General features: G+C 32.9%; 1 protein-coding gene across 10 annotated transcripts in view; it reads right to left on the reverse strand.

Moving 5' to 3' along the window:
- Ppp1r12a (protein phosphatase 1 regulatory subunit 12A) overlaps positions 1–27,176 on the reverse strand; it is a 132,675-nt gene that overhangs the window by 68,179 nt on the left and 37,320 nt on the right. For all 10 annotated transcript variants that reach the window (XM_076854911.1, XM_076854907.1, XM_076854902.1 and 7 more), the window contains exons 2-3: positions 20,832–20,962; positions 3,998–4,116 (exon numbers count right to left, since the gene is read on the reverse strand). In XM_076854911.1, coding sequence (XP_076711026.1) covers positions 3,998–4,116; positions 20,832–20,962 — 250 coding nt within the window. The remainder of the gene's footprint in view (positions 1–3,997; positions 4,117–20,831; positions 20,963–27,176) is intronic.

Raw genomic sequence — 27,176 nt, forward strand, 5'->3', positions numbered from 1 at the left:
TGCCAAGCAAACTCTCCAAATATCATCACTCTGAACCTGTCCTAACTATTGCAATTAGTCATAGCTTTTTCTGTTCTCGTACATGTTCCTATATATTTTACCACATAGCACACACTGTATTTTCAATCTCTCTAAATATCTGCCAGTTCCACTAGACTGTGAAATCCTTAAGAACAAAAATGGTCTTATTATTTTCCTTTGTTGTTAATACCTAGCACTTAGAACATTTGCTAGCACAATTAATCAACACTGAATGAATCACTTATGTACAAGGAAAGCAAAGGCAAGAAGTTTTTAGTACAACTTCATGCCATTTGTAATTCACAACAAATGTTAACTATATCAGACAAACAGCAGCATAATAAGATTTATCATTGTTTGAATTATTATTGTTTGACAGAAAATTATTGGCCTTCTGTGCATTAATTTTGGCTTCTATTATGTTGACAGGGCAAGATAGGCAGACTGAGTTATTCTTTCTAGGTTGATATACTTTATACCTCTCTCTTCCTTCAGTTTCCATTCTAGAAAATACCTTGACTTGGAAATGTTCCTAGAATATGGCTCTTAAAAGCTCTTCTGTGTGCTTATCTAGTCTCCAGTTTATAACAGTTGTCTAAAGTACACTGTTTTTCCTGGGCTAGATACCTTCAATCAGTTTTTATAATGCCCAGTTCTACTTTAGCTATTTAAATATTTTCTAAGCTTTAGTGTCTAAGTTTTTTTCCCCCAACAAACCAGTTGACATTTTAAAATTTTCCCAATCCAAGGAATTAAAATGTCTTTTTAAAGGGATTTGCCTAATTTCTATTCTTTTCTAATCTTTAGCATTTATTTCCTGATAAACCATACTTTGGTAGGAGCCAACCCTCTCAAGGCAGATCCCATATTCTTTCTTATTAGGTCTTATTAGTCCTAATAAGTAAAGCTTATTTACATAAGTAAAACTTATCTACATTAGTAAAGCTCAGTTTTGATAATACTAAATATATTGGAATGCAATGGAAATCACACACAGTAATTTTATATGTACACATAGATTTTAAAAAATTTTAAAGATAGCCAGGAGCAGTGGCACACACCTGTAATCCCAGTGGCTTAGGAGGCAAGAGAATTGCAAGTTCAAAGCCAGCCTCAGCAAAAGCGAGGCAACTAAGCAACTCAGTGAGACCCTGTCACCAAATACAATACAAAATAGGGCTAGGGATGTGGCCCAGTGGTCAAGTGCCCCAGAGTTCAATCCCCAGTGTAAAACTAATTTTTATTAAGATAAAATTGATCATCTTAACCATTTTTTGGCTTGTACTTTGTTTCTTTGAGATATAGTTGCCAATGAAGGTTCACAATTTGGAAAGTTTTGACATACACATATACTAATGAAACCATCATCACAATCAAGCTAAAAAACAAAAAAGTTTATCCCCCAAAGTTTCTTTATTTCCCTTTTAATTCCCCTCCTGCCATTCCTTGTCCCACTCATTCCCAGGCAAATCACTGTCACTCTAGGTTAGCTGGCAATTTCAAGAATATTATAACATGTAATCATACAGGATATACTCATTTTATTAGGCTTCTTTCCCTAAGCATATTTATTTTGAGATTTGACCATGTTGTAGGTACTCTTTATCTTTTAAAAATAAATATCTTGATAGCCTCTTTTCTATCCAAAATAAAATTCATAGATAAAATTAACAATATGTACATAATTTTACAAATCATAGCTCTTACAAAAGGATAAATACAAATCGTCAATGATATGATAACAAGTGTTTCATCATGTAAGTGCACATAAAGGACACTCTGGCAACCATAATACAGAAGTTAGATGTTTTCATCCTTTTACAATGAGCATCTTAAAATTTAAGAGAAATTATATATTCAAACTGCATATTACTGACAATTTTTCATTTGCAATGTTTCTCATACACACAAAACCTAACTAATAATGGTTTGACTCATGATTTTTCAACTTTATAATAGGATGAAAGGATGTGAATTAGAAGAAATCCTACTTTGAATTTTGATCATTTCCTGATCTAGGGGTATGTGATAAGACATTTTTTAACAATGCTAGGTAGTAGAAGTAAGCCACACATTTCCCAGTCAGTCACAAAGAACACATGGGTCATTTTAACCAATTTAAGTGTACAGTCCAAAATTGTTAAGTACATTCACACAGTTGTGCAAGAAATCTCTGGAACTCTCTTCATCTTGCAAAGCTGAAACTCTTCATCCATTAAACAACTCTCCACTGACTTCTCCTACCAGCCCCTGGCAACCATCATTCTACTTTCTACAAATTTAACTATTCTAGGTACTGCATATGGGTGTATTCATACAGTATTTACCTTTCTGTAACTGGCTTAGTATAATGTTGTCAAGGTTCATTCACACTGTAACATGTTGGAATTTCCCCTCCTTCTTAAGGCTAAATAGTATTTCATTGAATGAAATGTGTATGTATATATACATTTTGTTTACGTACTTCTCTGTCAATGGCTTACTATCACTACTACCTTTGAGCTATTGTAAATCATACTACTATAAGCACGGGTGTACGAATATCTCTTCAAGAACTTGCTTTTGCTGGGCGCAATGGCTCACGCCTGTAATCCCAGCAGCTCGGGAGGCTGAGGCAGAAGGATTGCAAGTTCAAAGCCAGCCTCAGCAAAAAAGCGAGTGAGACCTTCTCTCTAAATAAAATACAAAATAGGGCTGGGGTTGTGGCCCAGTGGTCGAGTACCCCTGAGTTTGATCCCAAGTCCCCCTCCCCTGCAAAAAAAGAACTTGCTTTTAACTCTTTTATATATATATACCCAGAAGAGGAGTTGCTGTATAATATATGTATTAAATACACACACGTGCGCGTGTGTATATTATTCAAGTCAATGGTTTTTAGTAAATCTTCAGAATTGTACAATCATCACTTATAATTTTAGAATACTTATCACTCACAAAATAAAATGCGCCACTAGTAATCATTCTCCGCCTTTAAAGAAACATCTACCAAATTTATATCTTAATCCTGTACTTCACTTCAAACACACATATTCAACTGCTTGAATACCTACTAGGCAATCAAACTTAACATGTCTTAAATGATTAACTCCAGATCTTTCCCTAAAACATACTCTTCTGACGATCTTCACAACTCAAATAGAAACTTTACCCATTCAACTGCTCAGACTAAAAATGTTGTATTTTCTTACATACCCTATATTCTCTTGGCCAAACCTTCAAAAAACATACCATAATTCAATCTTTTCTCATCACTTAATATATAACCTCTCAAGTCTAAATCTACCTTATCTTGCCTGAATTATCCCAAATATTTCCTATTTGACTTTTCACCTTGCCTTCCTACAGTCTATTCCCAAGACAACAGCCAGGGATACTTTCTAAAAAGTAAATGAGATCACATTAGTACTTTGACCCCAAAGTCCTCCAAATGACTCACAAGACCATATGTGATATTGCCTCCTACTTACTTTGCTCTGCCTTCTCCATTCATGCTAGTTAGCGTACTTGCTGCTTCTCTGAATATAACCGTATCACCTCATTTTATACTTGTTACTTCATCTGTCCGGAATATTCTGCCAAGATCCAAAGGATTCACTCAGATCTCAACTTAAATGCCCCTTCTTGACCTACAGAGGCCTTCTTGACCATGGCATTTAAATTTACAATGTGTCACACCCATTCTGCACACTTTCTTTTCCCTCTGGCTGCTCTAATTTGTTCTTGAATTCCTCTATTTCCATATAATTTTATGCCTTCTTGCTGCTTTTGATACTTCTTTCAATTTTAAAAAATATTAAAAAGAAAACTAAGAATCGAATATTCATTTTTTTAAACAGAATCATACTGTAAATGTTGTTTGGTAAGCTGATGATATGATCATCCTTAATGTCAACAAACACTTTTATAGGAAAAACACAGCATCCATTCGTTCTGAACAGTTTTAAGAATCTTTTTTTCCTGTTGTTTTTAATATTACCTTGCCGATTAACTTCATTTTGAAGTAGCTCTTCCATTGCTTCCTCCTCTGCAATATCTAAAGGTGTATCTCCTTCGCTGTTGACAGCACCAACATGTGCTCCCTGACCAATCAAAAACCTGTAAAATCAAAGCAAAACTAGTTAAGCAAAAATACTGAAAAAAAAAAATGAAATGTATCAAATGAAGAAAGTTCATCCATCAGAGAATCAGTAGAAAGCAGGGATTAAAAAATATATTGATTATTTAAATTTTAAGATAACTACCACAGAATGTTTTTTTTTTTAATTTGGATTTCTTAAATTTCCTATAACATACACATTCCCGTACTAGTATAAAAATGTTAATTTTTAATAATAATTAGAAAATCTTACACAGGATCATACTGTCTCCACTGAGACGTTTTACCATCTCTATAGGTACTAGTTTCCTAAAATCTACACTCCCAGTTTCATTGCCATAAGCAAAGGTTCTTAACCGGTGTCCATAAGTAGAATTCAGAAAGTTCATTTAAAAATTCAGTTTATGAGGATAATACTAAATATTGTTTCTGCTCATCCTTATTCTGAAGTTCAGAGTAGTTATTAGACCTAGTAGTTATCATAGTGTGTTACTGAAGCAGCAGATACATAACTACACCATAAGCATTGTTTTTCTAGCATTTTGATAAACGAATTCCAGTATAATTGGTTTCAACTGTACTTTGTATTTTATTTTATGCAACACACAATTCTAAGAAAGTACCCACAAGATTCCTCAAACTTTCCAAAAGTTATTAATCCCTTTCACTGAGTCAAGTACACATCTTCCAGAGTCATTAAGCCTTATTTATATAAATTCCAAACCTAGAACTACTTATGGATCTAAATTGGACCAGAATTTTGGTATCTCTGATTTTTTTTCTCCCACATATAAAGAATGGGTATTTTCTTGATATCCCTAACTAATTTTTTTTTTTTTTTTAAAAACCAACTATATAGTCTCAATAGTTAAAACAAAAAACAAATAACAGGGCTGGGGTTGTGGCTCAGTGGTAGAGCACTCGCCTAGCATGTGCAAGGCCCTAGGTTAGATCCTTAGCACCACATAAAAATCAATTAAAGATATTGTGTCCAACTACAACTAAAAAATAATAATAATAAATATTTTAAAAATTTTTAAAAAATAACAATCATAAGTCCACTGAGAGAGAATTGGTGGGGGAGAGGGAACTCCTTTTTGTTTCTCTTTCTACTACCATGTTCAATCCCCAGATATAAACCCTATCAACAGTATAATAAAAGTCTTTCTGGTTCCTTTACTATGGAAATATGTGTGCAAAACACACATGGTAATTTCTATACAACAAAAAAATTAATGAGATTACTCTAAATGAACCGAAATGCAAGACTTTCCTCTTTATAGCTGAAAAATATTCTGCAGTATGGCTGGCACACACTTTCACTTAATACTATCCTCTTAAAAAACATGCTCTTAAATGGACACTTGACAGTATAAGTCTATAAAAATGTTCAAGACAGTAGAGATGACATTAATTTCTATTTCCCAATCACACACAAGACTGAAAATACTGGGTATATTTACTGGCGTCTGTATTTTGTAAACTGCTTCTTTACATTTTTTTTGCCTGTGTTTCTAATGTTTTCACTAATTTAACAAATATTTAGAGTGTTCAGTATTTTACATGCCAGGAATACAATAGTAAGCAAAAACAAACGTGGACTTTCCTCTCAAAAAGCTAAAAAATCTAATAAGAGAGTTAATGACATAAGTAAATGTAAAGTTGTAACAAATACTATGAAAAAGAAATATGTGACATCTGGGAATATGTATAGGTATCTGAAATGCTTGGGAATAAAAGTGTTTCCTGGCTTTCATATTTTAGAATATTTGCATATAGATAATGAGATATCCCAGGATGGGACACAAGTCTAAACAAAAAATTCATTCATGTTTCATATACACCTTACCTTATACCCACAGCCTGAAGGTAATTTTACATGATATTTTTATTGTGTCTGCATTTTGACTGTGATCTGTCACATGAAGTCAGGTATGGAATTTTCCACCTGTGGCATCATGTCAGAGCTCAAAAAGTTTCAGATTTTGGAGCATTCTGGATTTTGGATTTTCAGGTTAAAAATGCTCAACCTGTATGTAACAGGAAAAATTGATTTAGTGAACTCAGGAAAGGCTTATCTGACGAATGTGTAGGTATTGATAAAAAACAGAACAGAGGAACAGTATGCTCTAGATAAGAAAGAACAAAAAGCACCAAAGCTCTGTGACATGAAGTATATGCACATCGGGGCCCAGGCTATCTTCCTGAGAGTAAGTGAAGGAACAGATTAACGTCTCTGTTTATTGTACATATACATGCACAACACAGAGAGAGAAGAATGAAAGAATATACACCATATTGTTAACAGTGATAAGTTATCTCTACAAGGCAGGTTGAAAAGATTTGCATCATTTCTGATACAACAAAGTGTTGATAAGGGAAAATTATATTTCATTTTCTGTAATAAACTTATTCTGTAAATGTGAATCAGTCTACAAAAACAGTTACCACATCATTTTGTAACCTGGCATTTTACACTTAATATATTGTAAACAATTTTATCATCTACACAGGACGTCTACTGACCCAGGTTACACTTAAATTGGGGCAAAATTTTGTTTTCACGATTTTAAAAAATATAAAAGTAAAACAGAACATTTTCTTAAGTAATACAAATAAAAGAGTCTGAAGCAGGAAAATAAAATTTAAGTGGAATAAGAAACTGTGCTATGATTCAAGATAATATGCAATTATTACACTAGGCAAAATTCCAATCAAACAATTAAGAATATTTACATAAAATTTTTTTCTGATTAGATATTAAAAATCATCCAAAAGTCATAAAGACTGAGAATAAAAGGAATACCTCAGAGTAGCTGCAGTGTTTGAAGCAGAGGAAACTATATGAAGCACAGTTTCAAGGAAATATCAGGTCCAAGCAATGGCAATTTCCAAATTTATTGCAAACTGGAAGATGTTAAGAGAAACTAAAAAGAGTGAATTTCTAAAACTACTGGCAAGAAACACGGCGGGAACACTTCCTGAGCCAAAAGCACTGGTATGTATGCATTCCTGCATGCATGCATACAATTCAAAACCTCTCCTACAACTATTATTTACAAATTTAAGTATTAAAAAAAAGACATATCAGGCTGGGGATGTGTTTCAAGCAGTAGCGCGCTCTCCTGGCATGCGTGGTGCGCTGGGTTCAATCCTCAGCACCACATAAAAATAAATATGTTGTGTCCACCGAAAACTAAAAAAGTAAATAAATATTAAAAATTTTTCTCTCTCTCTCTCTTAAAAAAAAAATGAAGGCTGGGGTTGTGGCTCAGTGGTAGAGCGCTCGCCTAGCATGTGCGAGGCCCTCGGTTTGATCTCAGCACCACATATAAATAGAGGTATTGTGTGCAACTACAACTAAAATCTAAATAAATATTTTAAAAAAATGAAACACCATGGCATTAATTCTCATCTATCATGACTAATCTCCAAAATCCATTCAACGGTTGGTTACATAAAAAAAGCAGAAACCTTTATACCCTGCAGGTTTTGAATTTAGCTCCCACCTCTGAGACCTGATACTTGTGTGACAACCATTAACTTAAACATTTGAACACAAATTTATAAAAATTCTAGGACTATATGAATTTAAATACAGTAAGGTTATAATTAAAATAAAGCAATGTTTAAAATAATGGGATATTATTAGTTTATGCAAATAGACTACGTAGAATACTAGAAATTCACTCTGAGGGACCCTAAACATCCTGAAAAGAGATGGCCGGATTTCTTTCAGAACAACAAAAACTTTGGAAATAGAAGCAGTCTGTATTGATTGCTAGTTAGGAAAAATGTGAGATAGTTATTTTAAGGAAACAACAACAATAACAACAACAGTAGCAAAAAACCCAGACTTTGCAAAGGAGCCTCAAACTGAAAAGTCAGAAAGAAGACTGAGCTGTTATCAGAATGACAACTCTACTGAGTGCTTCAGGGTAAAGAAAATCAGAGTTGTATTTTCCTAACAATGGTGACTAGCTCCTTAAACAATACAAAGGAGGTCATCACAGGAAATGCCAACAAATATAGGATAAAATTCTTAACTGAAAAAATGAAAAGCTAGTAAACTGCAAGACTGAGACTTTTATACTAATTGGGCAACTCTGATTTTATAAATAATTTTGGATCAACAAATATGCCTCAAAATTAGGACATGAACCAAATGAAATTTTTTACAAAACTATTTAAATATTTGAATAATCTAACAAAGGATATAAGTTGTTGGCAAAGCTACTGAATGCAACTTGGATGTGGTACGCTGAATTTAGAAGAAATAGTATTTATTATCTTCTGAATTTTGTCAAAAACTAAACCACAGAAGGAATTATTTAAGAAAAGTACTTCATTTAAAAAATGATATTTTAATATAAACTCTGCTTTGTAGCTGGGTGGTAGAATGCCTAGTATATGTGAGGCCCTGGGTTTGATCCCTAGCACCAAGGAAAAGGAAAAAAAGGCAGGGGGAGAGGAGGATAATGAAAACAGTGAATAGAGAAAGAAATTTCAGAATTGAAACCTATGATTTGTTCTCTTATTTACTGTAGGAAAACTAGTATCAAGTTATTTTAACCTTTTAAGAATCATAACATTAGTAAAATAGCACTATATTTGTTTCTTGAAAATCCAAATGAATTATTCAAAGCCACCCTAGGAGAAGGAATTTTGAAACCTAAGTATCATGAACTTATCAAAGATGGGTTAAGAGAACACTTACACTATTATCTTCAGAAATAAATGCTATTTTCTTTGCAAATCTCCAGGCAACAAAAATAAAAAAATAAATGTAAATAATCTTGTGTCTTTAATGTGAATGCTCTTTCCCATTTCATTTTGGGTTTTCTATACCACAGTGTAAAACAGGACTGATTAAACAATTTGTCCCTGAAATCAAACTTCCTGCAGATCAAATTAAAATTTTATTTTTGAGAAAAGCCAGAAGTCTGGGCTTCCCAAATGGTCTTCCTCCACTGACACTGCAGGTGGAAAAAGGGCTTGTTAAGAGGATGCAACCCTGACTCTGTACCTGACCTAATTTGACACCATTGCAATAAAGGCACTAAGGCACTTCATTAGAGCCTGGTGAGCATTTTTGTTGCACTTGGGGGAAAGAGCATATCTATTCTATCTTCTTGGAAGCAAAAACGCTCTTTGTCACATTTTTGGTTGTTAAGAAACTGAACCATTTATAACATTCAATTTTAACCTGTTTTAGATATTCCAATTTAAGGAACTCTGGATTGTGCAGAGGGAGTGAGTGGAGGGGAGGCAGGGTGTGGATGGGAAGAAGGGTGGAATGAGACAGACATTATTACCCTACATACATGTATGATTACACTATCGGTGTAATTCTGCACCATATTCAGTCAGAGGAAGGAGAAGCTGTGCTCCATTTGTGTACAACGTGCCAAAAGACATTCTATTGTCATGATAACTAATTAGAACACATTTTTTTAAAAAAAAGAATGGTAGAATTACTATTTTTGAACATAAATAATGTTATTAGTCTAATCTCCTGATTTCTTGCAAACACTCTGCTCAATTTCTGATATCTTAAAATCATGGTTCCACAATTACGCCATGATTAACTACATCAATACCAAAGACCAAGCTAATACTTCTGAAAGAAATTAATTTGTTGAACTGGGTACCTAGATTGTTATTCATAAAAACTTTAGAAAGTGAGGAAGTATTAAAATTCTTTTCACAGAGCAGTATTCAAGATTCTGTCTTCAGCATTTTCTATTTCCCTCAATTCCTTCCCAGAGCAGAAGATATAACTTCTCTGTTCACCTACTAACTTTTGAAAAATGCATCTGTTAAAAATCACTTAGATACAACACCATCCTACCTTATTACTGAAGTTTTCAATTCTCAGAGGCAAAAACCCTACTCATCCTTTAATAATCCGAATATGAACATTTCCTCCACATCTTAATATTACTGAAATACTCTAAAATCAATGATGTCTTACAATCAACACTGGCCAGACATGACATGACTGTCATTACCATCCACATATATCATTCACAATTATTCACAGTGTTTTCACCTGGGGTACCCAAGTTTAAGGCCAGCTGGACAACTTATCAAGACCATCTCAAAACAAAAAATAAAAAAGGTTTAGGGTGGAGCTCAGTGGTAGAGTACCCCAGGTCAATTCCCAGTACCAAATAAATAAATAAAGTACGATTGGAATCATGTTTGTTAGACTTAACTGCTATTTAAAATGTCTTCCTAGGTTTTGTTTGAATACTTCTTGTTGACATTTTCTGTTAGAATCCAGAAAGTACCAAAAATCAAACCTTGCAGAATATATCAGTGAATTAGAAGAAAACCCCAAAATAATAATGGAATATTGCATCAACAACACTTTAAAACAGAATAATACTTTATGGGAAAAAAAAAACCCCTATGAGATAAAAATTAAATAATTTTTAACATTTAAAATTGGTAATTGACACACTGTGTTACAATACAGACACCTTCGATTTGATGAAATTCATTTTGTACTTGGGGGGGGCGGTACCAGGGATTGAATCCAGGAGCACTTAATCACTGAGCAACACCCCCAGCACTTTTTTAATATTTTATTTTGAGGCAGGGTGTGACCAAGTTGAGGCTGGCTTTAAATCTTCGATCCTTCTGCTTCAGCCTCCCAAAGCGCTGGTATTACAGGTATGCACCACTGCACCTGGCAGTGTGTACTTTTTAAAATACATCGAAAAATACTTCTGGCTTCCTATTACCTCTTTCCCACTATTATCAGAAATTCAACAATTTAAATCTACTTTCAAGTACATTGCTTCCTCTTCTGCTTTTCCAAATATTGCTCTTTAGATCCCTTAATAAAGTAGTTTGCCACGCATGCTGGTGTGCCTATAATCCCAGTGGCTCTGGAGGCTAAGGCAGGAGGATTGAGAGTTCAAAGCCAGCCTCAGCAACAGCAAGGTACTAAGCAACTCAGTGAGACCCTGTCTCTAAATAAAATACAAAAAAAAAAAAAAAAAAAAAGGGCTGGGTATGTGGCTCGGTGGTTGAGTGCCCGAATTCAATCCTTCGTACCAAAAAAAAAAAAAAAAAAGAGAGAGAGAGAGAGAGAGGAAAAAATAATTTAACAGCATCATTTTCCTAATTACAAAGGATAAAAAAGGGAGGCAAGCATACTATAGTGACTAAGAATGCAGACTTGAAAAATTAGACTACTTTGGTTCAAATCCTAACATTGCCACTTAATGAATAAAATTTCTTTCTATGACTCAGTTTTCTCACCCATAAAGTAACAATTATTAATATAAGTCTATCACCCCTCATCCAAACCCAAATTTTAAAACTTTTCATATTTCAAAAAAATAATACTATGGATTCTGTTACACCATCACCAGATGTTGAGGCACCACTCCATAACTAAACACACCAATATTTCCATAAAATATAAATTTACAATTTTATAGGAGAAATAAAGACTACAAATAGCCTCACACCACTTCTGGTCATGATTATTTGTTGGCCACTGAATCTATGCCAAACGTACTTGTGATTTATTTTTTAAATATTCAGAGTTTTAGAAGTTTGGAATTGTGTATAGGAACTGTAGGGTAGTATCAAGTACATGTTCATATGAATGTTAGAATGACTAAAAGACTTAGAGAACTGAAAAAAAGCACACAGTAAGCACATTATCATCATTACCACCACCACCTCTGATTTTTCTGTTTGCCTTAATACCTTATATTCAGTGAATCACTCCAAGCTTTCTTAATTTTATTCTTCAAACTTCTTTATGATCTCCACTTCTAATCTCACTGACACTGCTTTAGTTCTCTTGTCCCACTTTTCTAAGGAGAGTTTCCCAAAAAACAGACTCAAAGTCATCATTTCCTTAAAAATGAATTACCAGGGCTGGGGTTGTGAAGCACTGGGTTCTATCCTCAGCACCACATAAAAAAAAATAAATAAAATAAAGGTATTGTGTCCATCTACAATTAATAAAAATAAAATTAAAAAAAAAGAATTACCACTGAAAGAAATTTAGCATGGCATGAAAATCCCTGCATGCTCTATCTGCTACTCTATATTCCATTAATGCTTCCTCCCTGAAAAAAATTAAGCCCCCAAAGAAGCCCTTTTATTCAATGCAATCTGGATCAGTTTTTGCTTGGCTAACCAAAAATCTGATTAAAACAGGGAATCATAAAACATAATACATGTATGTAAATAATATTTACTTCAACATAAAAGTTATAATGTATGATAGTTTACCCATCCTTAAGTGAAGGGCAGACCTTTTCTTTGGATAATGTCTCTACTGACTATAAATTCATGTTGCCTTTTTTTTTTTTTTAAAGAGAGAGAATTTTTTAATATTTATTTTTTTAGTTTTCAGCAGAAACAACATCTTTGTAAGTGGTGCTGAGGATTGAACCCAGGCCGCACGCATGCCAGGCGAGCGCGCTACCGCTTGAGCCACATCCCCAGCCCTCATGTTGCCTTTCTTACATAAATCATATCCATGAAACCTTATCTAAAACTTCAAAGCATCTCTAAAGTGAAGCATAAACTTGAAGTTAACAAGCAATCTGAATAGGCAGACAATCTTTCTAGATTTTTTTTTCTTTCAATCTTTTAAGTTGTCTCAACCACATATAATTAAACAGCAATTATACTTTCAGTCTTTTCAAACTATGCAACTTGGTTATCATAGCAAAAGTTTTTTTTTTTTTTTTTGTATGTTTCATTAGTTTGGGGTTACCCAGTTAGATTATATAATGTTATCAGGCTTTAAAAAGATGAAAGCTTTTGGCAGGTTTGCAACTCTACTAATGGATGAAGAAGTGAGTGCTATTACTAGAAGTAACCTATTTGCTGCAGAGTTATCAGTTAATTGGTTTTACCCCCACTCCCCGCAAAAGCAGCAAATATTAGTTCATACAGTGAAGGCCAGTCAAAGGGCTTTGTCACATAATAACACGACTTTCCTCAGGCAGTTAGCTCCCAACTCTCATCATAGATAATGATGCTCCCTTTACTCTACTTTTAAATGCCCTAAACAAAACTAATCACTTATTCCTTAGTGTTCGTCATATATCTGCTAGTCTACTTATTCTCTCAAGTATCAATTTAAATATGGCAAATGACTACTTCATTCTCCCCTGAGCCTCTTATCTAGGTAAGTTTCCCTAAAAATAAAAAAATAAGTTGATAGTTTTCTTTGCTAAATAATTCAGAGAAACCAAAAGTATGTATTTTCACTAAAAATTGGTGACCAAAATTTACTGAACAATTACTGTTAATTCAACTAACATTCACTCTATAGATATGTGCCATGTATTGTAACAATTGTCTTAGCACAATATCTCATATAACAATAATCTTATGAAGAACAAGTATTAATATACTAATGAAGAAACAAAGGCTCGAGAAGCTAGTAATCTGCCCAAAGTTAACAGTAATCCCTTTTCAAAGCTGTCTCATTCCTGAATCTTAGCTCTTAACCACTATATTACAATGTTTCATGCAGGATTATACTTCCTTTCAAATTTCGAATGTGAAAAGCATCAAAAAGATTACTGAATTTCAGATGGAGGAATCAGCAGGTGCAAAGACCATGAGATGCCTCTGCAAGGGACCAGTGTGGAGGCAGATGTGAACTTAGAGAAAAGAACACAGAGCAAGAAAGTCAGGTGACTAAGAGAAAACCATACCCTGTAGGTCTTCGAACTCTGCTTTTTACCCTGAACACAGTATAAAACCATTGAAAAGCTTTGAATAAAAATGTGTGCATCTAGCTTTATTTTTAAAAAATCAAAGTCAAAAAACAGATGGAGGGAAGATGACAATTATGCTTAAGATCAGTGATAATAATTCCAGTGACAACAGTACCCAGAATCAATGAGAAATAAAAAAAGAGGTAATGAAAAATAGATACTGAACATATTTTAAAGCTTGAGCCAATCTTTGAGGATTCTGCTGGATATTTACATAATGAAGGTTATAATGAAGAAAAGCCAAGTCATAAAAAAGCCACCACAAATATTTTAAAGTTATCATAATCTTAAATAACTCAGTTTTAATGATCAAGTGACAAAGCTAATCAAGTTTTTTCTATGCTATGGATAAAAACCATGAAAATGTCACTGAATGTAATCCTACAGACTAAGAAATCTTCATCAGTATAAAAATTACTCCAAATAGGAAGAAAAATGTATTAAATGTGCTGATATTATATTTAATACTTATGAAACCATATAATGTTAGTCTAATACAGAGCTAATTTTCTTCCTATATTGGAAAATTTTATGGCAATACTAAAGTCACTAAAGATAAAAGCATTCCTTAAATATTCATAGTGGAAGGTTAAAAAAAAAAGAAATGTGATAAACTAAAACACAAGGATTATATCAGGATAACAATCATTTCCATATCAAAAATATAATTAAATTATTTCCGTTTCCTTATTAAAATGAAAAATACTTTTCAAAATGTCTATAATTTCCAAGAGTACAAAACAAAATGGGGGAGGAAGGGGAGACTCAAGACTAAAACTGCAGTCATTCAATTAAACAGCATTTATTGGTTAATTAAGAGGGATAGACTAAATTACAACATAAAAGACAACAGAGTAAAACACATAAAAAAAATAATGAGTATCTCTATCATCCAGTATACGGTGATCTTAAGACTAAGTAAAAAAGAGCAAAGTAGTGATATTCTATCACTCTTTATTTCAAATAATAATACTTATAATAAAAAAGCAAAATGGAATAGAATATTTAATTATTTAAAGTGGGTACCTATTAGGGCTGGGACTGTGGCTCAGTGATAGGCACTGGGTTCAATTCTCAGCACTACACAAACAAAATAAAGTCCACTGACAACTAAAAAAATATTTTTAAAAAATGGTATCTATTAAGGTATGTGAAGAAACAGGGTGGTAGATCGGCTATTGATATTGGAACCTAGTGTTTTATATAAATTATAAAACAACATTAAATTTTAAAAACTAAAAAGTGAACCTAATGGTATGTCTATGCCTTGCATAATATAAAAGAACTATTTCAAGTGAAATAAATGCATAAAACCTCAAAATGCTTTTAGTAATCATATTATTATTAGTGATGGTAGTGGTATACTGTTTAACGGGGCTCCTTACTATTCTCCTTGGAGAACTGCATTATCCAGACCTTGGACAGAAAATGTACAAGATGAATCTGGAACATCTTATAATAACAGATAGTAAGGAAGCTTTTAAAGACCACTTTATCGGGTCATGTCCCAATGACTTAGAAGCCAACTTAAGATACACACACACACACACACACACACACACACACACTTGTAGATAGACACAATACCTTCATTTTATTTGTTTATTTTTATGTGGTGCTGAGGATTGAACCCAGTGTCTCACACATGCTAGGCAAGCGTTCTACCACTGAGCCACAAACCCAGCCCCTGAAGAAACTCTTAATGACCAAAGATTGTACAATTTGCTCTCAGTAAGGATAATCAGAATGGTCTGAAATACATCAAAAACATACCAATGCAGGACTCCTAGTATTACTTAAATTGGAAAAAAAAAAATTTAGTCCCTGCTGAAGGGAAGGTAGCTAAGTGAGCCAACTCATTATTTAAAAAATTAGTACATATAGGGAACAAAAAAACATACAGCCATTTTTCCCATTAAGAACCATACTAGGGGGTAACCAAATAGTAGACATGAAAAGTTTCTTTTGTGAAAATTATATATAACAAACTAAAAGGAATGAAAATAAAATGTTTTCATTGTACAACTCCTCTACATTCATGTGATTTTTTCTTTAGCCCTAGGACTTGGTTTTTAATGCTTTGAACATAATAATTTAAGTTTATAATTTAGTTAACTTATGACTAGACAGCTGTAACTAACTGACAGTAAGAGACTGGAGCAATAAATTATATACATAGCCTGGCATAGTGATGCATGTCTACAATCCCACTGACTTGGGAGACTGAGGCAGGATCAAGTGGAGAGCAACCTGGGTAACTTAACAAGAACCTGTCTCAAAATAAAAAATAAAAAGGACTGGGTATGTACTTCAGTGGTAGAGTGTCCTAGGTTCAATCCCTAGTACCGTGGGGAAAAAATAATGTATACATATTTTATTTGGTTCCATAATCATTTGCCATTTCTGTTTAGTAGCCCTTATCTGGATTTCTGGATTGACTGGAACTAGAAATTTTTTTTTTTTTTTTTAACAAGTGTTTCTGATTTGAGATTTATTTTTAACTTTGGAATATCTGTAGACGCTTACCAGCTGAGCATCTCTAGTCCAAAAATCCCAAATCTAAAAGGCTCCAAAATCATTCAGAAGTTTTTGACTGCTATGTTAGCACTCAAAAATTTGGGGGTTTGGAGCATTTTATATTTTGGAATTTTTTTATCAGGAATACTCAACCTATGTGTCTAAAGTCATACTATATAATTTTATTTCTAAAAAAATTATAGACAATGACCATTGATACTGTAATATTTATGGAAAAATATACTGTAACAGTGAGAATATTATATTGCCTATTCTTGTTTGCTAGGGCTACCATAATAATAGGCTTAGTGACTTAAAACAATATAAATGTATTTTATCAGAGTTCTAAAGACTAAAAGACCGAGATTAAGGTGTCAGTAAGTCTGGTTTCTGGTAGATGGCTACCTTTCAGCTGTTTCCTCACATATAGTCTTTTTTCTTTTATATGAAGGACCCTAGTGTCTCCGTGCCCAAATTTCTTCTTATAACAATACTAATTAGATTCAGTTAGTACTCTAACAGCCTTATTTTAATTTAATTTTCTCTTTATAGGTCCTCATCTTCCAAATACAGTCATATTCCAAGATGCGAGGGATTCCAGTTTCAAGACAGTTTTTGGGTCACACTATTCAGGCCATAAAACTGCTGATTTAGCATAGCAAAGCAGTGGGGAAAATTATATTAATGCATACATTCCAATTTCTGACTTGACAGAGAATAGGTGCTTAACAATTTACTAACTGCATGATTTTAAAAATGTGTTAAACAACATAATAATAATTCTAAGCAAAATAAAAATAATTCTAAAGTAAATCCAAAGTAAAAATAATCCTAAGCATAAAAAATTCAAGTCACGGGGCTAGGGTTATGGCTCAGCAGTATAAAGCCTGCCTAGTATTTGTGACCCCCTAGGTTTGATTCTCAGCACCACATACAAATAAGAAAAAAAAATCATCAACAACTAATAAAAATATTTAAAAAACTCAAGACAGCATTTGTTAGAACAATGCATATGCTGAGCATAACATCAGACATCAGACTTCCTAAACTAACCTCATTTATTTGTCTTTCATTCAACAATCTCTACTTTAAGTTTTCCCTAATATTTTAACCTTTTTTTTTTTTTTTTTTTAAGGAGTAGGGAGGGCTTGATGATAATTATTTTGGTGAACAGGTAAGTGAGCTAGAATATGAGAAGCTACAAGTATTCTATTTACTTGTATTCTGTTTGGCTACAGACCAGATACTAGAATAGGAAACATAATATTTTCACCGTTAAATTAAGATATATATTTTTCCATAAATATTACACAGTGTCAATTTTTTTGTTCTATTATCTCCAATAGAAGTAAAAAATATACTAATCACCTTCAGATTTTCAGAGTAAACTGATCAGGGCTTGCTCAGGTCAACAGGAATGAATTAGTACTATTTTGTGCATAAGCAGGTGGTAAAGAAGAATGAAAATAAATGTCATATTAGAGATGATCATTCCATTTTATAAAGAATCTTAAATCATAGAGAGCACATAATTTGTGAATGGCAGAACCAGGATTTGCATCCAATCTTAACATTTCACTTAGCAAAGTGACCACATTCCCTACTTTTTGTAGGTCATACCTGGTTTATAACTATTGTCTTTATGTCATTATTAATACAGCCTTCTATCATCTCTATAAATGCTCCTCTGGGAAATATCTTTACCTAACTATGACATATTTTTTCTTTGCCCAAGAAAAATGGGGTTTCCTTAACTCCTCTCATTATAGTGGAATTAATTGCTGACAGAGACTATACTGATAAAAATAAGGGAACATTTGAAAGGACTACCATCGTCTTAACAAATAACCTAACATATACTAGAGTTAAACTGTCTTTTATTTTTTAAAAAAGTCATTATTTAAACACACACACACACACACACACACACACACACACACACACATACACACAAAGATGGCAGAGACAACAAAAAGGAAAATGGATCATTCTTCTAAGTTTAATATGATTCAAAGAAACTATGGACTCAGAACACTTCAGTTACACCATGACCATAAACTAAAACTGCTTATGGAAAGGTAGTTGAATTCTAGTCACCCTTGACCAAAACATGTCATTTTTGTTTGCACAAGTTCTGAAGCACACACTCTCATATTCTGTCCTTCAAAAAATTAATATTTACCCTACTGAAAAGAAGCTGCAACAAACTGCTTATTCTTCCTCATTCTCATGTTTTTTGACATTCAGGTATTTGCTTTTACTGGCTAGGTCACAGGCAAATGATTGGGCCCAGTGATGTCCCCTAAGGGGAAGTAGGCAGTATCAGTGGGCTGTCTGGGAAAGGTTTCCTTCCTTGATAAACACAAAATATGGAGAAGATGTTTTCTATTCTGCCCTGATTCATTTTTAATTTTTCTCTGGACATGGATGTTTAAAAGTGAATTGTACCAATCATCCTGTGACCAACAGGAAACAAGGCTAAGTCCCTATCCGGTAAATTAAGGGGGAAAAAAAAAACCACCCAGGAAAACCTTAAGCCCTCACTGACATCACTGAAGAGTTTAATAAACTTAAAAGCCCATCCTCTAAATGCATGATCCTATACAACAAATGTTCTTACTCTTCAGGTCACCTAAAATTGGGTATTCTTTTACTTGCAACTAAGAGCATACCAACTGATCTGATAGGTCTAGCAAGGAAATCACTTAGGGCAATTATTATGACCTTCTCAAACTCAGAAACATGAATTTAAAAAGGAAACACAAGGATTAAACATCTGAAGAAAGAGGGTGAATTTTCTTTTCCCAGAGATAACACATAGTATTTTCCTATGTGACAGATATTATATTTGCTGGATTACCTCAGATAAATTTCAAAACAATCCCAGGAGATATTAATTCCATTTTATAGAGAAAAAAACTGTAGCTTAGAAAAGTTAAACAATCTGCCAAGGTCACATTCCTCCATAGTGGTTGAAGAAGCATTTATAATCCGTATCAACTTACTTAAGCCTAAGTACCTAAATTTTGAGTTTAGTAGAAGATAAATGGCTCAATTATCTATTATTTTTCTATGAAGAAGAGATTTAAGTTTTGTGGTGAGCATGAAAAATACATACAGGAGAGTAAAGAACTTGGGACCATGATTGTAATTTTGAACAACCAATGTTTTGCAATGGCAAAAAGACTTTCTTAGTTTATAACAGACAAAATCAAGGCTTAGAAAGAAGAAACAAATTACAAAAAGATGTATTGTAGGGAGTGGCAAAGTCAGGAATGAACTCAGACTAGTGTTCTTTTCATTTCGCTGTATACTGTTTTCCCTTGAAACAAATGCATCCTATCTCCAACATTCATATGGGGGGAGGGTTGAAATCTGTAATACATAAAACTACATAGTCTTACTAAAATAGATTTATAATAATCCCCTGCTATCTGTAATTTTACTTCCCACAGTTTTAGTTACCTGCATTCAACCATGGTCTGAAAATGTTAATATTTGTCTTGACTCTTCCAAGAAAGACCATATTCACATAATTTTTATTATAGTATTATTATAACTATTCTATTTTTATTATTAGTTATTGTTGTTATGACTAGCATAAATTAAACTTCATCATAAATGTATGTGTAGGGAAAAAAACATGATATATATAAGGTTTGGTGTTATCTGTGGTTTTAGGAATCCACTGGGGGATGTTGGAATAGTATTTCTTAGGGATAAGCAGGGACTACTATACAGAACTCCAATTTATCTATTTGTTGATAAGCTTTGACATGAAAAAAGGGACAACAAAACTGTTTATGGTATAAATACATAGTAGCAAGAAAAAATAACATAATAAAAAAAATTTCAAGATACCTATTCTTCCATGCTCAATGTTTGAAAGAATTAAGATTTTCTTGGAAGTATCAACATGTTAAAGGTAGTTGAGAATACAATGACTATTTCTCATTAAATGTTCTAAAAAACATACTTTTTGGAAAATAATCTTAAGAAAAACTAAGCAAGTTGACGAACTGGAGAACCAGTATCACATTATTCCTATAGCAGAATAGGCCAATTGGGAATTATTATTAATTTCTCCTAACAAATGATTATATAGACATGGACTAGGACTACTAATATGTTAAAATCCAATCATTTGACAATATATAGCTATATGCAAAAGAAAAGATGTGGATAGAGAATGTGTACAATTATTGATATTAATACAAAATACCAAAGGGATAGCCAGTGGGGAGACAAGAACATCTGACACTGAGAAATTCCACATTTGGATTCCCAAGAACTACTTATTTTTTTTCCTGGGAATAATAATTTTCATGAATTAAGTTGATGTAAAGGTTTACTCATTAATCAATGATTTCTAAAAATTTCACATTTTAAAAATACTATTAGGATAAAACTAAAACACAGAACTGGCTTACTCTGCAATATCAAGATATCCACAGGAAGCAGCTGCATGTAGTGGTATCCAGCCTTCATTATCAGGTTGATTGATATTTGCTCCATTTTCTACCAGAAACTTCACCATATCAACATTGTCATCAATGCAGGCCTAAAAACAAAACAGAAAGCATGACTGGAAAAAAATGTGAATCAACACTCCAAATAAAAGATCAATAAAATAAAGTTCCCTTTGTAAATTTTATGATATAAATACTTTCTGTATATTAGTTTGAAGCTATCTTATTATATGGCCAATAAGACAATGATACCAACTAAACTATAAAAGTCCTTGCTTAGACACACATATAATACTACTGTATGTGACCACTCTCTCTATGGTAACCCAATTAGGAAAAAAAAAAAAAACATACTAAATGAAAACAATCAAAATATTATAATTATCAATAATACTCTTCATAGCAGTGGTTCCCAAAATATGATCTGCTGTTGGTTGGGAGGCCCAAAAACCTTTCAGGGAGTGAACAAGACCAAAACTATTTTCAAAAGAACTTTGTTGATGTGCACTGGAGGATACAAAAGCCATACTGATAAAACTGTATGTGCCTTAGCAAAAAACAACGAGAAACAACCACCTCTATTAATAGTCACTGTATTGACCACTACATATCCACTGTTTTTTTAAAGCTCTTTTTACTTATGAATGTCCTTAACAACGTTGTGAAAATTATAAATTTTATTAACTCTTTACCTTTGAACACCTTTTTAATATCCTATGGGAAAGATGGGAAGTATGCATTAAAGTACTTTCTTGAGGAAAAGCATTTATACCAATGAATTGCAAACTGAACAATCATTTTTGCAGAAAATATTTTTCTTAGTTAAATGAGAAACTGAGTCTACCTTTGTTCTCACAGATATTTTCTTGAATATGAACAAAATGAACCTGTAACTTCAAGAAAAGCAACTGATATCAATATGCAACATGTAACAGCATGTATTTGTTACCAATGAGAAATTCAAGTGCAAGAGAAGATGAATGAGCCATTTTAATTTTAAAATGTTACTGATGTAAAATAAGAAATTATTGTTATTTTTAAATGAATTAATAAATATTTTAAGTCCTTAGCATTAATTTGTAATACTCTAAATATTAATACATATAACCTACAAAAAACAAAAACTCATTGGGATCCTCAGTAATACTTAAGATTCATTATTGTAATAAGAGGTCCTGAGATGAAAAAAAATCACTAGGCTCCAGCCATAGTGGGCACCTTTCTATTCCTTGACCAGGTATCTCAGGGCCTTGTACTTGCTTTTTTTTTTTTCTGTCAGAAATCAACTTCTCCAAACACAGGCATGCTGATTCTTTCCATTGCACAAGTATCAATGTAGGTGTTTCTTCCTCATAAAGGACATTCTGAACACTTTTTAAAAAATAATTTCACTATCACATTTTCAATAATAACAATATCCACAATTACCTAACTTATATTTGTTTTCCATCTCTGCTACAATGTAAGTTCCTCAGAAAAGGAACCTTGTTTATCTTGCTCATCACCAGAGATATAAACCTAGAACAGAGCTTGGCATGCAGAAAGTTATTTCTAAATATGTATTTTTCAAATGTGTTCTAATTATTCTTATTTATGTATACTCCATCCAATCAACTTGACTTCTTTGCTCTTCTGTGTTATACTCCATGCCTTTCAGCTTTGAAATCATTCATTTTCACTCATGAACTGTCTGCTTCACAAGACAAAACATACACAAATTCTTCCCATCCTTCAAGGCCTAGCACAAATGTCACCTTATCTGTCCATCCTAGGGATTAGACCAAGGGACTCACATATATGCCAAGCAAGCACTCTACTGAGCTACACCTTCCAGTCCAAAATATATTTTATTTTAAAAGCTTTCTAAATGGAATCACTTATTGATATGTATGTATATTGTGATGTATCATTATGTGTGTATTATAAGCACTTCATACATGTCCTATAAGATAGGCTGTTTTTATAGGAAGAGCCTATTTACTTTCTTGGAAGGCTTCCTGGTACTGGCACCAATTATAATCATTATAATACGGTCCTTAAGCAGATAAAATTCTCTATGTATTATTACTAGGACCGGTGCCTAAGAATCTGAGGAGTATGTCATGCAAAAAAGGTATTTTTTAAGGGGTTAGGAAAGTGAGATTAAATTCACTCAAGAATCAACTCTTCTTTTTCTCCTAATTTATACAAAGTCACCATTTGTCCAGAAGAATAAATGGCTCCCCCCGCCCCGAGTAAAATGGGGCAAATAAACTAATCAATCTCTATTTCATATCTATCTTAAGTATATAACTGGGGCTGGGGTTGTGGCTCAGCAGTAGAGCGCTCGCCTAGTAAGCATGAGGCCCTGGGTTTGATCCTCAGTACCACATATAAATAAATAAAATAAACATATTGTGTCCAACTACAACTAAAAAATAAATATTAAAAAAAGAATATAACTGACACATAACCAGCTGATATCTATCCTCTTGAAATTCTTTTAAGTGGCTCTAATATAATTTATTAGTAGATGTATGAATTATACTGTCTTTAATACATTTACTGCCAATAGATCTCTGTGGGAAAATTTGTGTGCTATTCATTTAAATGTATTTCAAATACCAAGTTTATTAAGAATCCACAAGGACATTTTAAAGTAGCTACTGAAAATAATAAAGATGAGTATGTCATGACAAAATGATTCTCAGATTTTGCTCTACACAGAGCATTACCTTCATCTACTATCCCTTTTTAAAAAAGCTTCAAACTGGGACTTCAACTTGTAGTCAATTTTTAACCACCAAATTCTCTGTTTATATTCAGGAAAAGAACCTATTTTCTGGAGACAAAAACATATTATACGGTAACAAAAAGGCAATAATGGCAGAAACAGTATAATTGATGGATAAAACACAAAAGAACTTCTTTAGGATTATTTCAATCTAGAAAAAGCAGTTTGGGATAGCTCATCAGAAACAATGAACCAATGCTATAGCAAATAAATGTGTTCAATCTGTATCCTCATTTTGCAAATGAAATCTCTGTTTAAATGTCAGCTTTTTGGTAAGGCCTTTCTTGGCCATCATATTAAAAATTACAATCCCTTGCCCCATTCATTTTGCACCCTGAATACATGCTTTATTTTTCTCCATACCATTTATTACCACAATATACTATATATATTTTCTCTTTTTTTTAATGTTCTTACTTTAAAAAAAATTATTTTTTAAAAAAAATAAATGACAGCAGAATGCATTACAATTCTTATTGCACACATACAGCACAATTTTTCATTTCTTTGTTGTATATAAAGTGTGGTCACACCAATTCACATGTACTTTGGATAATGATGTCCATCACATTCCACCATCCTTGCTAACCCCCTGCGCCTCTTCCCCAGCTCTCTTCCCTATCTAAAATTCGTCTATTCCTCTCATGCTCCCCCTCCCTACTCCACTATGAATCAGCTTCCTTATATCAGAGAAAACATTTGGAATTTGTATTTTTGGGATTGGCTAACTTCGGTTGGTACAGTGCTTGCCTCACATGCACAAGGCCCTAGGTTCAATCCCCAGCATCACAAAGAGGGGGAAAGGAAAAAGATACTATATATTTTTTCTTATTCGTCTGTTTATCATCTATTTACCGTACTCTACTATGATTGTTTGATGAGAACAGGAATTCTGCTGTATCCCCAGTACCTATACAGTGCTCGGCATGTGGTAGGAACACAATGAGTGAACACAAAACAAAAATTCAAAGGGATTTAGCAGCTTGAAGAAAGTCATACAGGCAAGAGGTAGAGAGTCAACATTCTAACACTTGTCTCAGTAAGTAAGTTCTTTCCAGATTTAACACCCCACTTTCCCACAAATGTTCCCAGTTCATCAACATACATTCATTTGCAGTCTCTACAAGAGGATATCACATATTCCAGCCATTTAATAAGTATCTGTTCTATAAATAAAATCAATTTTGCTTTACCACTGAAGCATAAGAAATGCTTTTAGTAACATTTCCCTAAGCAAGAAAATGACAAAGTTTATGCCAAGAAAAGTATCATCCACCTAAAATGGAAAAGCAAAGAATGAGTTCTGGTTCTTTTGTTCTGATTCTGCCAAAAATTTTGTGGCTGTGGACAAATAATCATCCTAGGCTTTGGTGTCTATCATTTAAGTAAAAGGAAGACAGTGGTGTGTTATATATCACTAAAATTCCCTATTATATTGAAATGCCTATGTATCCATGATTCTTCCTTCTGTAACAAGTTATAAACAATCTGAAGGCAGGGTCCCCAAATGCCCTGAACATATTCACACATAGAAGATAATAAATGAGTATATAAATAACATTTAGCTCAACTTTTAAAATGTACTGCTTGAAAAAAGAACTTTATGTTTTTCATGGATCAGTGGTTAAAAGAAGAAAGATGTCACAGATATATAATAACAACAAAAAGAACATAAAAATACTATTATATTAGGAAGTAGCTTATAATATGGCATTGACATGAGCTAGTGAATCAGTGATAAAATATTAGAGCTATTTATAAGCATAATCATTAATTTTCCTTGAGAAAAAGATACTTATTAAATCTTATTCTTTTTTCTTCTTTGAATTCTAAGTGTCAAAAAAGTACCTTGATTTTTCTAAATACAAAAATATAAAACTATTTAAAAAATGTGATACAAATAAGATTATTGTTTTAAAAATAAAAGAATAGGGCTGAGTTGTGGCTCAGTGGTAAAGCACTTGCCTGGCACATGCGACATCTTGGGTCTGATCCTCAGCACCACATAAAAAAATAAATAAATAAAATAAAGGTATTGTGTTCAACTACAATTAAAAGATAAATATTTTAAAAAATAAAAGAAAAAATCAAGCAAACAAGAAATGATTCTTTATGAAACGAATGCTATGCTCCATAAGTAAGAGTGGCTCAATTCAGCAGCAAGGGGAAGTAGGAAAAAAAATTTTAGAATTTCAAGAAAATGTTTGAAAATACAGCGTTTTTAAGTAGAAGGGTAATGTAATAACACTGGTACCACAGATTCCAGGTACAGACTGGGGAAAGAAAGATGATTTTATTAGTTTTGGATATGCTACATTTATGTGTCTGTATAACTATAACCATGCAGACTTGGAGCTTTGGAAATTAATGTGGGATAAAAAATATCAAGTTGGGAATTTCTGCACTGAGGCAATAATTTTTAAAAAATGGGACTTGAAATCACTCAAGGAGAGAATGTAGAGAAGTGGTTATGAAAACTAAAAAAAAACCTTAAGGTTAAATTATGATCACTATATTCTGCTTAGAAAACAATTTGTGACATTTTATTCATCTAAGAAAGAGATAAAGTTCAAAGCATTAGTATAAGGACACAAATACACAAACAGATGATTATACTGAAAGGAAAATATGTGGAAGTATAGAGACATATACTGATGAATTCAGAAAAAAGAGAACTAAGGAGAAATAGTGTCAGTCAGGGAATATTTTCTTAAAAGAGACTTCTAAGCCCGAGATGCAAAGCAGAATATGGTGACAATGAAAGTATAAGATCAGAGAAAAGTCTTATTTCCCATCTTATGTGTAATCCTTTGGCATGAACATAAAAACTTTCAAGAAAAAATGATTAAAGTTTCTCTGTTGAAGAAGGCAATGCCCTGGCTTCTTGGGAAAAAAAAATTATCATAAAGAAAAAATTACCTTCTAATAAATGAAATGCTAATTTTGACTTCAAGTATTTATACATTTAACTCAATAAGTTAAAAGTTTGACTCAATATACTGTTTTTTAAAAAAACAACAAAACAAAATAAAACAAAACAAACCCCTCAAAGCCCACAAGATTCTGTGCCTGCAATCTGCGGTATTTATCTCCGTGAATGGCTTCTTCCTGTACCTCGCCCTTCATAATCTTTCATATTGGACTCTCCCCTATTCATATTGCTTCTAGTGATCATTCTGAAATACCAACATTATCATGTCACCACTATGCTTAAAGCAGTTAATGTTAAATCTGCTATTTTAAAATTGTGTTTATTAATGTATTATTATTTTTTGAAATGTGCTAGTATAAATTAAATGCTAAAAGCAATGTTATGAACATACATTATATATAAATCTCAAATTCATTGTGTAAATTGTTCAAACTGTTCTCCTGAGCATTTCTAAAGTATACACAAGAAACTGGCAAGGCATGCCCATAAAAATGTTGTTGCTAAGAGAATAAAAAACTAAAATGTTGTTGCTAAGAGAATAAAAAACTAACACATGCAGCACATTAAGAGACACATGACTTGCTGACTTAAAATATTTGAC

The sequence above is a fragment of the Callospermophilus lateralis genome, chromosome 4 (assembly GCF_048772815.1).
Source record: "Callospermophilus lateralis isolate mCalLat2 chromosome 4, mCalLat2.hap1, whole genome shotgun sequence".
Classification (NCBI taxonomy): Eukaryota; Metazoa; Chordata; class Mammalia; order Rodentia; family Sciuridae; genus Callospermophilus; species Callospermophilus lateralis.